At 31.2% G+C, this 12,943-nt stretch overlaps 3 protein-coding genes across 4 annotated transcripts; 1 reads left to right on the top strand and 2 right to left on the bottom strand.

The window, feature by feature from the left end:
• Positions 1-2,046: 2,046 nt before the first annotated feature.
• LOC124911119 (glutamate receptor 3.3-like) lies at positions 2,047-5,600 on the top strand. 2 transcript variants are annotated; one of them, XM_047451562.1, is made up of 6 exons: positions 2,047-2,600; positions 2,684-4,026; positions 4,122-4,399; positions 4,494-4,525; positions 4,609-5,022; positions 5,120-5,296. In XM_047451562.1, the coding sequence occupies exons 1-6, from the start codon at positions 2,333-2,335 to the stop codon at positions 5,149-5,151; spliced, it is 2,367 nt and encodes a 788-aa protein (XP_047307518.1). In that variant the 5' UTR covers positions 2,047-2,332; the 3' UTR covers positions 5,152-5,296. The 2 variants fall into 2 exon arrangements, with proteins under 2 accessions (XP_047307518.1, XP_047307517.1); XM_047451561.1 differs by having other exon boundaries at positions 2,048-2,600; positions 4,609-5,018; positions 5,120-5,600.
• On the bottom strand, positions 5,513-7,212 carry LOC124911120 (UDP glycosyltransferase 9-like). Its single transcript, XM_047451563.1, has 3 exons — positions 7,127-7,212; positions 6,319-6,983; positions 5,513-6,235 (listed from the first exon to the last, which is right to left on the bottom strand). Exons 2-3 carry the CDS (start codon positions 6,973-6,975, stop codon positions 5,558-5,560), a joined length of 1,335 nt encoding a protein of 444 aa, XP_047307519.1. The 5' UTR covers positions 6,976-6,983; positions 7,127-7,212; the 3' UTR covers positions 5,513-5,557.
• Positions 7,213-9,889: 2,677 nt separating this feature from the next.
• LOC124912740 (metalloendoproteinase 5-MMP-like) lies at positions 9,890-12,649 on the bottom strand. The gene is made up of 2 exons (XM_047453389.1): positions 12,518-12,649; positions 9,890-10,690 (listed from the first exon to the last, which is right to left on the bottom strand). Exons 1-2 carry the CDS (start codon positions 12,647-12,649, stop codon positions 9,890-9,892), a joined length of 933 nt encoding a protein of 310 aa, XP_047309345.1.
• Positions 12,650-12,943: the final 294 nt, after the last annotated feature.

Genomic DNA, 12,943 nt, shown 5'->3' with positions numbered 1-12,943 from the left:
CTTTTTATTCTATTAAATTACACAACATAATTTATTAATTAAAATTCTAAAATATTATATATATTTTTTAATTTATCAATATATATTAATACCAATTAAATATTTTATTAATAATTTTTTTTTTTAAAATTACATTTTAAAATCACCCCTATTAACAATTTTTTATAAATAAATTGTTAATTAATAAATTTATTATTATTATTATTATTATTTTTATATAAAGACAAATAAATGTCCCATCACATATCACATGAAATATGTGAATAGTATTATTATTCTTTTAACTTTTACACAGAAATGTCTCTATTCTTATCTGACTCACCACCTTTTTCATCGTCACGGATCCATTACCCAATTATTTTTCTTCCTTCTTTCTTTATTTATTATTATATACACATAAGTCTGGATTTATATTTAAATTGTGGATAACTTATAATAAATTATTAACAATGACCTGACCAAATAAATTCCATACAGAAAAAATTTATCTTACTATGCACATATTGTCATTTTTTATTAAGATAAAGATATCATCTTAACTTATAATTTATTTTTTATCAAAAGTTTTCGGTCTCTAATCTTTCTTTTATAATAAAATAACCACTTTAAGAACGAAAAAATAATAAAATTGGATAAATATAAAACCTACTTAATTAATTATAACTCGTACTAACTTTTAGAAGAGAATAAACTATAGTAAAAATAGAATAATAATATTATTTAGATCATCTTGCTTTGCATCAAAGTTTGGCTCTATCTCCTCTTTAGAATCTGATTCTAGTTTGTGTTTGTTTCTATGATTACTAATAATCACTATTTTAGAAAGTATGTTACTAATTTTTTAATCATATTTAAGTTAACATTAATCTTTTCAAATATTATTACCTTATTGCATCGCTTTTATTAATCAATTAATTTTTATTTATTTCTTGGTAAGTTATAGTATTGTTTTTAGTCGAATTATCAAATTGAGCTTTTATTTAGTATTAATTGAATTTTCGGACAACTATTTTTAGAACTTCACAATTTATGGTTACTTATTATTTTTAGAACTTCACAAACTTATTAGAGCTTAGTACCATTTTATTAAAAAAATTTATAAGAGAAAAAAATACAAAAGTTTAAGATAAGATCTAGACAATTTATAGATTTGACAATGAAACAATAATTGAATTACAGACAACAAAAATCAATTAGCGCCTATAACGTTTTTACTTTAATGCTACTTGTGAGTTGTGACTTTCTCAAACGAAATATCCCATAACTGACAGAGCTTTCTATTCTCTTCATTCATTTCGATTCCTCTCTAGGATTGAATGAGTGCATCTCCATATGAAGTTATATCTCTCCAAATATCTTCAGCAATTCTACTTTTTCTATTGTGAGTTCTTGAATTTTTTTTCTTTCCAAATATTATAAATTACTGCTCCAAAAGTGGCATTTCAGCATAGTTACATAGAAGGATATTCATTTTGTTTTATTCTTTATCCACTCTTGGATTCCTTTCCATGTTTCTAGCTACTTGTCTTAATAGTTTAAAAACATAGTTAACTTATTATTTACGTTATATTATAAATAAACCAAAAATCCATATTATTAATTTACTACCGAATTTTAGAAAATTGGTAGTCAATATTTAATTAGATGAAATTCGATAAACATAGATCTTTTATTTATTTATAAATGACATGTATATAATAAATTAACGACGTTTGAAACTATTAAAACAAAATCTCGTTTTTGTATCATTTCAACCATAAAAAATTGTGAAATAAGATATCCGAAATCTTAATATTCTCGTAACTCCCGTTAGATAACCCAAGTTGAAAATTAGGTTGAGTTTAGAAAAAAGATTATTCAACAACACTGTTTGGAGTTTAGTGACGAAGGGTTGTCTTTTTCAGGGGATCCCGATTCCTTTTCACATGGAGGGGAAATACAATAATTATTTATTCATAAAATGATGGTTTTCTCTAAATGAGAGGGGAATAAAGATCCCCGTAACAAAGGATCCTATCCCGAATTGATACCATAAAAAACAACCGATGAATAATGAGTTATGGACGGAAGAAGAAAACTAGAAAAGTAGAAAACTTGGACCCATTTGGTTCTTTATCTAACTTTCGCAAGTATTTGGAGGCACGATGAACCAACAACCTACCTTCTCTATCTATCCAGCCTCTTCAATCACTGTGACCTGAAAAACCCACCTAAATATTCCATGCTTGCTCAACAACTTGCATTTCCTCTTTTCCAATTTGGGTTTTTCCGTGTGCCCTAAAGCTGGAACCAATCTGGGATGTGGGTCTTCTTCTTCATTTAATCTTCAGAGATGAACACGGTTTGGATTCTCCTCTTGTTTTCACTCCAACTAGCGGATTCCACACTAGGATTGTTGAATATGAATGTTCCTTCAAGGCCTGATGTAGTAAACGTTGGTGCTGTTTTCACTTTCGATTCCTCAATCGGAAGAGTTGCAAAGTTAGCTATTCAGGAAGCTGTTAACGATGTCAATTCAGATTCATCTCTTCTTCCAGAAACCAAACTCGTCGTTCATATGCAGAACTCCAATTGCAGCGGATTTCAAGGTTTACTTGGAGGTAAGAAATTTCTTTAAATACCCATATCTTATATTTATCAAAGTTTCGAGTTTCAGTAGTTAAAGAATGGTTATGGGTTGCAGCATTGAAGTTTATGGAGACTGAAGTTGTTGCAGTTATTGGTCCACAATCATCTGTAGTTGCTCATATGATATCCCACATTGCTAATGAACTTCAACGTCCTCTTCTGTCATTTGCTGCAACGGATCCAACTCTATCATCTCTTCAGTTCCCTTTCTTCCTTAGAACAACCCAATCTGATTTTCATCAGATGGCTGCGATTGCAGATATTGTTGATTACTATGGCTGGAGACAGGTTGTAGCCATCTTCATAGATGATGATTTTGGAAGAAATGGTATATCTGCTTTGGATGATTCCTTAGCGGCTAAACGTTGTAAGATCTCTTCCAAGATTGGTATTCCTCCTGGATCTGGATTGAATCGAAACAATGTTATGGATTTTCTAGTTCGAATTCAGTTATCGGAATCACGAATCATTGTAGTTCATGTTCATCCTAATATGGGTTTTTTGATATTCTCTGTTGCACATTATCTTCAAATGATGAATGATGGGTATGTTTGGATTGCTACTGATTGGCTTTCTTCGGTTCTTGATACCCTTTCGATTGTTACTCCTTCCGAGTCATATGATACGATGCAGGGTGTTCTTGTTTTACGTCAATATACTCCTGATTCGGATAGAAAGAAGGCTTTTTTATCGAGATGGAGCAATTTGACTGGCGGTTCTTTAGGGCTTAATTCTTATGGACTTTACGCTTATGATACGGTTTGGCTTGTGGCTCGTGCTGTTAACTTGTTTCTCAATAGGGGTGGCGTTATTTCGTTTAAGAAAGATCCTAATTTAAGGTTTGGAGGAGGAAATCTTGGTCTTAATGCTATGAGGGTTTTTAATGGAGGTTCTCTTTTGATGAATTGTATATTGGAGAGTAATTTTACTGGTTTATCGGGTCAGGTTGAGTTTGGACCGGATAGATCTCTTATTCGGCCTGCATTTGATGTTATTAACGTGATTGGAAACGGGGTTAGACGGGTGGGTTATTGGTCTTATCATTCAGGTTTATCAACTCAACCTCCTGAAATGATTTATACAAATGAGAACAATAATTCGAATTCAGAACATAAGCTTTTCAGTGTAATCTGGCCAGGACAAACCACGGAGAAACCTCGAGGATGGGTTTTTCCGAATAATGGTAAGTTACTGCGTATCGGAGTACCAAGGCGGGTAAGTTATCGAGAATTCGTGTCTCAAGTACACGGAACCGATAAATTTAAGGGATTTTGTATCGAGGTGTTTCAGGCAGCTCTGAATCTTTTGCCTTACCCGGTTCCTTATGAATTCATTCCTTTTGGAGATGGAAAGGAGAACCCGAGCTATCAAGAACTAGTGAATTTGGTGGCAACTGGTGTGAGTATATGAGTCTCAAATTTTGTATTTGTTTCCAAGTATTTTAAAATGAGTTTTTATTTTTATTTGATGATGTTGTTGAATATTTGCCACAGCATTTTGATGCTGCTGTTGGGGATATTGCAATTGTTACAAATAGGACGAAGATAGTGGATTTTACACAACCTTATGCTTCGTCTGGGCTGGTTGTGACTACATCGTTTAAGAAACTAAACTCGGGTGCTTGGGCGTTTCTTCAACCATTTTCTCCTTTAATGTGGGCTGTTACCGCTTCCTTCTTCCTTCTAATCGGTGTTGTCATTTGGATTCTCGAGCATAGGTTAAACGATGAGTTTCGAGGCACACCTACAGAACAATTTATCACTATTGTATGGTGAGTTTTGCATTGTAAATTTGTAACAATGAATTCATTATTCTTTACATCTAACTTGGCCAATGACGACATGTCTTGTTACATTTTATCGCAGGTTTAGTCTATCGACTCTCTTCTTCGCTCATAGTAAGTACAAGAAAATCGTATAAATTTGTTGGAATAAGTATCGAATCGTGTATTTTATATATATTATTTTGAATTATTTGCAGGAGAGAGCACAGTGAGCACGCTTGGTCGGGCAGTGTTGCTTATTTGGCTTTTCGTTGTTCTTATAATAAACTCGAGTTATACTGCGGGTTTAACATCAATCCTCACGGTACAACACTTGAGTTCCCCGATTAAAGGAATTGAGGATTTGAAAAGAAGTAATGATCGAATTGGGTATCAAGTAGGCTCGTTTGCCCAACATTACTTGATCGATGAACTTGGTATACCAAAATCTAGGCTTATCGAACTTGGAAAACCCGAGGATTACGTGAGAGCATTGCAATTGGGTCCTAAAAAAGAAGGGGGTGTAATTGCTGTTGTCGACGAACGCCCTTACGTTGATCTTTTCTTATCGACTCACTGCAAGTTCAGAGTTGTCGGACATGAATTCACCAAAAGCGGTTGGGGCTTCGTAAGTAATGTCCTATATGAGAATAAACTGAATACTATCAAAGGTATGCTAAATGAAAACTAAACTGCCTCTGCCTTGTTCTTTTCTATTTATTGTGACAGGCATTTCCTCGAGAATCTACATTGGCTATTGATGTATCGACCGCGATTCTTACATTATCGGAGAACGGCGATCTCCAAAGGATCCGTGACAAGTGGTTGCCGAAGAGTAGTTGTAGCTCAGATGGCACCGAGCTAGAATCCGATGAACTTCACCTTTCAAGCTTTGTTGGTCTGTTTCTTATATGCTTGATCTCTTGTTTATCGGCCTTAGTGGTATACGCCTTGCAGCTATTCAGCCGGTATCGACGTTTTACACGCGAAGAAGAATCTTTGGAAGATGGACCAAATGTTGTTGCTAGGTCAAGATGCTTCCAAACATTGTTAACGTTGATGGATAAAAAGAAGAGTACCCCGGATAGGAAAAGAGGCGAGCCATCGTCACAATCCGAGGTCTCTTAATCAATTTATTAATACAAACTTTAACTTAAAAATGAAAATTCATGAAATGAAACGTATAATATCATCCATATGCTTGTTTGAACTCCCGTTTTCCTGGAACGCCTCCTTCGCGGATGCCTTCCACGCTAATGCGTTCCTATGAATCTCTCCGCTCGAAACTTCTCTAATACATCGAACAATTTCATTACAAGACGAAACGTGGTTATCGTCAACTAAGGGTTGAACTCCGATACCCCACTTTTCCTCGACAAAATATGCGTTTGTAATTTGATCCAAAAATTGTGGCATTGCCACCATAGGAATCCCAAACGTTATCGCTTCTAGAGTCGAATTCCATCCACAATGCGTTACGAAACACCCTACCGCTTTATGTGCCAACACTTTCAACTGTGGACACCAATTTACCACCATACCCTTTTGCGAAGTCTTGTTTATGAAATCTAGAGGAAGCCCGGTTTCTTCGTTTGACTTGACAACCCATAGGAAACTTTTGTTGCATTGTTTTAGGGCGTTTGCCATTTCGATCATTTGGTTCGAACTCAAACTTGCGTTGCTTCCAAACGCTACATACACAACCGAGGCAGGTTCTCTAGTGTCGAGCCACTTAATGCAATCTTCTTTAGCTTCGCCGCTGCTGCTGCTTTTGTATAGATCGGCAGATGAGATCGATGGACCAATAGCCCGGACAGGCCAGATATTCAACATCCATTTCAGCACCTGCACCATTAAAATGACAATTCAAAGTATAAGAAGTAAGGTGCAATGCTAGTTTCATTTTCAATTATAAACAAATTACATACCTGTTCTTCCAACTTATCAAATGAATTGAAGAGAACCCAATCAGCATTTCCAAGATTGCTGAATTGCTTAAATATGTGGATTAAGATTGGCGAATGATTTGTCGTGCTTGAACCAAACGAAGGCAAATTCGGGAGGCGAATCTCCGGCAAACCAGGCATTGAGAATGCGGGTAATGACAGCTTCACATCATATTGCATAGGGTAGTAACTAGCGATGGCTGCACACGACTGAGTGAAGAACGCAGCCGTAAATATTCCTATCTCTTTTGCGACATCTAAGGCTTGTGGTAAATTAGCATCATAAAACAAACACTTAACAGGATCATTAGATTCCTGAAATTGTGTGATAAGTTTAGTCAAGTTCTTCATAGCCATCGATTCAAACCTAGTGCTAAAACCCTTGAAACCACCAGGACCTTTAAGACCGTTTTCAGGATCGCAGTCATCGAAAATCGATACAAATTTAATGGATGAATCGGTTTCGGTTTCAGTTTCTTCTGCGACTGAATTAACGGTGGAGAGTAATGCAGCGATGGTGACTTTCAGGCCTTTGAATGCCAAAAGCTTGGAGAGTTGAATCATTGGATTGATATGGCCATGTCCAAACGATGGAAATAATAACACATGAACTTTATAAACAGTCTTTTCTGCTTCCATTTCTATTTCTGTATCAAGTATTTCATTGATTGTTAGTTATTATGTCGTCTTTTCCAAATATACTAAACAAATTAGGGCTACATCTATCATCCATGATCAATCGTTGATGGAGAATCAAACTCAACAATAAGATATGATTTGAATTAATTACCTTCAATCACGAGTAAGAATTGAAATCGCTTATCAGAATTGACTTTCTTTTGAGTGTTCTTTGTATTCTCCTTCACAACATTATGGGAGAATATATAAAACTACATTTGTCCTTCAACTATCTTAATATTAAAACTAGACCCTCATACTATCTAAATTGACCTTTCTCGGGAAAAGTTTTCGTTACTCAGTAGTCGCGCTCCATACTTACATTCTCTGGCATAATAAAAAGTGAATTTGTCAATTATAATGAAAAAAACGTAATGCCAAAATAACCATTGTAATCGTTTTGGAATAAGCGGTTTAATAACTAAACAAGTTTCTACAAACAAATTTAAATTCGAGACCACTATTATATCATAGTCCCGACAAATGGAGCAAACATATTACCATAAAAGTTTTCAAATAATCAAGTACCTCTATTGTTGTTGTGCTTCTCCCTCTTCTTTCTTGTCCTCTAAAAATGTCTTTCCCCTATTTAAATCCCCTTACTGCCTCGTGCTCCACGAGGACTCCATGGTTTGGGGATCTAAGTTGCATGTTGTGCATCTTATTTGACTTAGCTTTCAATAATTATTTTCCCCACAATAAACAAAACTAAACGCAAATTAATTAAGTAAATAAAATTTATTTAATGGGTTGGTTTTATTTATTACTTTTATTTTAATAAACCTAAATTTAATTATAAACATAAGGTTGAAAATGTGGGTTTTCTTGCTCTATAAAGGTAATTCAAGACTAAAGATGTGTCTAATTTTGTATCCTTATATCTTAAATTAGAACCTTTTATATTATATATTTTGTTTTTATTATAAATAATTTTATTTTGTATTTTATATATTTATTTAATATTTTCTTAATAGAATAAAGTTTAATAAAAGAAAAGTCAAACAGTCTTAAACATTTTTTTGGTTGGAAAAAATATTGTTTTTTTTTTGTGTTAAATATTTTTTTTTACTTTTAAGAGTTTATTAAGACAGTTTAATGCATAGTATTAAGAAAATAATAATTATGAGACAGTTTAGCTTTTGTTTGGTTAGATTTTTTTTCTTTTCAAAATAAATATTAAGTAATTAATTATAATAGATAAAGTCCACTATTCATTTAATTTTTTTTCTTTTCAAAATAAATATTAAGTAATTAATTATAATAGATAAAGTCCACTATTCATTTAATTTGTTTGTTTTAATTTAATTAGTCAAAATATATGTCTACAAAAGTAAATATTATGACAGTTTCATAATTTTGCATTTTACAGATGTTTTCTAAATTAATGTAGTTGAGTCCCATATAAATAATATGAATAATAACATAAAAAAAAATTTCTTCTTAATATTACTAATTATTAAGTTAATAACACTTTATATTTTTAATTCAATACTAAATTTGATAAACGCGGGACGTAACAATATAAGTTCAACTTTTTAACTAACTAATATATATATATATATGCTAAATTTTAAAAGTGTCCAAATTGCCGGGTCGAGAACTTTGGTTAATTTGGATATACATGTAAGAGTAAATGAATACTTGGGTCGGATTCTAGGTTGACCCGCCCATAAACTTAAAACGGTTAAAAATAAATTTAAAAATGCTATAGGTATGTTTTGAAAACGCAATCTAACAAAAACAAGTACAATTTTTTAACCAACTAGGCTAATAACACTTTTTATTTTTAATTCAACACCAAATTAGATGAACACGGGACGTTGTAACAATCTATTTTTATTCGTGTGCATTGTACGGGGATCTTCTTAGTATGATTAAATATATAGTATTAACTATTTTTATATCCGACCTCAACAAATTATTCATATTTGAGACAACCTATTTCGTAAGAGAAATGTTTGTAGTAGATAATTATTTTTAATGCTTACATACTTAAAGAAAAAGTGCTAAGCAAATGAAAATTTGCCAATAGTTCTTAATATTTCAAATAAACACAAATCAAACATAAATATAAGTGGAACTCTATGATCAAATTTTTTTAGGTTATAGGTTATGATTATTGGTGTTTCTGGTCTTGGATTCTTATCACAAATGTTGGGACTTAGATTTGTTGTTGCTCAATTAGTTATACAAAAGTATTTAAGTGCAGCACATCAAATTTTGCTTTAAGAAATTTTGGCCTAATTTTTGATATTTCAAAATATGAATGGAACCTATGATCAAATTTTTGTTTTTTGATTTTAGCTAGCAAATAAATATTTGTATAATGCAAATTAAAATGAAAGAATATAACTAACATTTAAAGTCGTAAATAGAGGATAGAGCAAGCTTGGTGGATTGCAAGAACAATTTGGAGAGTTTGGAGAAATTTTTATTTTGTTATTTAAAATTTTGTATTATATGAAGCATGATTTTGCAATAACAATAATTTAATATAACTTAATTATTTAAATAAAAACTGCAATATTAATAGTTACAAGCAAATTTATTGAAATTCTTATTTAAAATACATGTTTGGTCAATTCTTGTAGCTTTTGTTTAATTATATTTTTATTAAGATAGAACTTGTTTCAGATATGGTCAATTCTTATTTTTATTATTGAATTTTTGGTATTAACATATGTGAAAATTTAATATACTTATTATTACTGTTATGTGCAATTGTTTTTTTTCTTAAATGATGATATAAATGAGAACTATAATGTGAAATTGGGAATGCAAATAATCATATAAATATATAATTGACGGCCCTAGTTAAAGCATTAATATTAACCGTTACAAATTCAAATTCCGATTCCAATAATAATAACCGAACCTAAAAATGGTACAAGGCCTTAATTCCCGCAATGTCGTCAACATTCAAGTTGTGTTTGACTTCACCATATCCAAGATATGGCCACATGACGGCTTCTTTAACGGTGCTATGTCCAAGTCCAAGAGAATGCCCTAACTCATGTACCGCGACACTCTCTATGTCAACTCCCGTAGGATGTGCCCCAATCACCCATTTCTCGTCTGCATCGAAATGGATCCCGCCATCAGGTGGCATCCCTGCGTGAGCTAAAATCCCTCCGCGACCATCAAAAGGGCCACTATCCCCATGCGATCGTTTATAGAAAGCAATTTTTAAGTCGGATTGTGTAAAATCATTGATATTGGTAAAATTGAATTTAGTGACTAACGCCCATCTCCTAATTGCCCAATAAATAGGTTTATAAGCGTCCCCTCGAGTTCCTAGCTTGATGGCCCAAGATAGGTTGAGCTTTGACCACTTTGTATCGGTCACGTAGTAAGAACCCTTTGATTGGTCTAGAACCATCTTCATCCCATGCTTGACCATAGTACCATTGACCAAATCAGGGCAAACACATCGAGGCTTCGACATCAATGACAATGTCTTCTCGTCTAACACACCCGAAACATCGAGATTGTAAAAGAGCTGAAATTTCTTGATAGCTTCTTCCATGGGATGGACTATAACTTCAGATTCGTCGACATTAATGGAAGGGTTGAGATAACCGTACTTGATAAGGAGTTGTTTGATTTGACCTGGCCCCTTTACTTCGTCACCTTTCTTACAACTTAAGAAATCGTTCACAAACTTAGAAGATAATATCTTATCATTCAATGAAAATGTTTTTTGAACAATTAAAAACAAGTACAAGGTCAAGAATATGTATAACAAGAAATAGTATTGGCTTTAGCTGCCTTCTTCATGTTTGTTATTTGATGTTGGTATTTTGATTTCTCATTTTCTACATTTTATACACAAATATTTTTGAGACAGCATATTGTCTTAACTATGCTATAGATTTTGTTAATATAATATAGACTATGAATTGCACTCTTTTAGATCTAGTAAATATAAGATTAATATAAATTCCCAATATATAAGATTAATATGATTATTTTGATGATCATGAGTGAAGCTAGGTTGATAAAATTAACATTTGAAGTATATTATTAGTTTTGGATAATTTTTATTACTTCAATCTTAATAGATTTGATTTTATGCAATACTATCTAAAATTAGTTAAGAGTTATATGTAAAACGAAATTATATAAATTAAATCAATAAACTCGATTCATTTTGTCTAAAAAAAAGTTTAAGCGACCGACTAATTTAAAATTAAGCATTATGTCTATATTAAATTCATGAATTATATGACTAACATGTTACCATACTTATTTACCTTCACAATATGAAGTATGATATATAATAAATTATAAAATGAATTGTTATTTTCAAATCAATCACATTAAATAGTAGGGTGTGCATTAAATGGATTATCGAATTTAAAATACTAATTCGAATTAGTTATTTAGGATTGTATTTAGTTCGAATTTGATTGAATATGGATTGAATTGGATTTGGATTATCTAAATATTTAAATAAAATATATTTTTTCTTAATTTTATTTATTTTACTATAATATATTATTATTTTTTAGTTTATTTTCACAACTTTTAGTCAATCATTTTATTGTTATAATCAATTTTATATATTTTTTTGTTTTCTTCATTAACTATTGGATAGATAAAAAATTATTAAAAAAAATATTTATAATATTTTTTGAGTGATTTAAAAAACTTAACAAAATAAATAAAATTTATTAAATAATTACGTAGTAAAATGTTAAATTAGATTATCTTAATCATATTCAATCCAATCCGTAATAATCAATATTATGGACTGGATTATAATTTGGATTTAACATGAATTGGGTAAAACAGATTGAATTAATTTACCCGTTTGATCACCCCTATCAAAAAGTGATTTTAAAGATATTGAAAAATAATAATATTTTAATCTGTATTTATTTTATTATATATTTTTATGTAATCTTTTTTATTATATATTTTTAAATATTAGTTAATGATTATTAAAATGTAAATGTAATTCAAGGAAGATTTTATAATAGCATAAAAGTAAAATTTAATGTTACATTCTCCCAATAAAACATTTAATGCCAAAAAAAAAAATAGGGATTCAATTGTTATGTAATTAGACTAGAAAAAATATACAGGATTACTAGTATTTGAGCTTTTAATTAGAAGTTTGCCTTTTTTTATAAGTATAATAATGATTGACTAAATTTTAAACTTAGACAGACAGATTTTTATAGCAAGTATAAATGTGGAATTTCATGTTACATTTACCTAAAACACAATTTATTGTAAAAATAAACATATGGATTCATATCTAATTTTATTTGATCTAGGATTATAATTTTATTGTAAAAATAAATATAAATTTAACAATACTTCAATAAATTTTTATATATTAAATTAATTATACTAATATTTATCAAATATTTTTTTAATTATATTTATAAACTTTAAACCAAACAAAAATATTTAAATTTATCATTTATATTTCGGAAAAAAATCAATTTTATCATTTAACTATAACGGAATATTCACCTTCGCGAGACGATCGTACCCTTCGCGAGACGATCGTTCCCTTCGCAAGACGATCAAACCCTTCGTGAGACGATTGTTCCCTTCGCAAGACGACTATACCCTTCGCGAGACGATCATTCCTTTCACCATTCGCGAGACGCGACCATACCATTTTTAACGAAAACAACAAACATATCGAGGAAGAAGAGTACTGGTTGCCAAATGATAAGAGAGAAGGAGGAAGAGAGATGAAAAAAAGAGCAAAGTTATATTAAATAATAAGAGTATTCTAAACTTTTCAACGTGCCTTCCTTTCGCGCGTTACGTGGATGAGTATTTTCTTAAAAAAAAATAAAATAAATAATCACCGGAGCAATTTAATTTTTGCGCGCAAACATGATTTAGGGTCATTTCTTTAACATTTCCCTCTTAAATGAACTTGATAATTCATTCATACGTCTATAAA

Source organism: Impatiens glandulifera, chromosome 8, assembly GCF_907164915.1.
Source record: "Impatiens glandulifera chromosome 8, dImpGla2.1, whole genome shotgun sequence".
Taxonomy (NCBI): Eukaryota; Viridiplantae; Streptophyta; class Magnoliopsida; order Ericales; family Balsaminaceae; genus Impatiens; species Impatiens glandulifera.
Note: the sequence above shows the minus strand (reverse complement) of the source record. Positions and strands in the feature narration are given on the sequence as shown.

Coding starts and splice junctions, on each gene's coding strand:
- LOC124911119 (XM_047451561.1), top strand. CDS start 2,333: ATGAACACGGTTTGGATTCTCCTCTTGTTTTCACTCCAACTAGCGGAT. Junction 4,027..4,121: donor TGAATTTGGTGGCAACTGGT/GTGAGTATATGA, acceptor TATTTGCCACAG/CATTTTGATGCTGCTGTTGG. Junction 5,019..5,119: donor CCAAAAGCGGTTGGGGCTTC/GTAAGTAATGTC, acceptor TTATTGTGACAG/GCATTTCCTCGAGAATCTAC.
- LOC124911120 (XM_047451563.1), bottom strand. CDS start 6,975: ATGGAAGCAGAAAAGACTGTTTATAAAGTTCATGTGTTATTATTTCCA. Junction 6,236..6,318: donor TTGATAAGTTGGAAGAACAG/GTATGTAATTTG, acceptor TTAATGGTGCAG/GTGCTGAAATGGATGTTGAA.
- LOC124912740 (XM_047453389.1), bottom strand. CDS start 12,649: ATGGTATGGTCGCGTCTCGCGAATGGTGAAAGGAATGATCGTCTCGCG. Junction 10,691..12,517: donor GAACGATCGTCTCGCGAAGG/GTACGATCGTCT, acceptor TTGAATGATAAG/ATATTATCTTCTAAGTTTGT.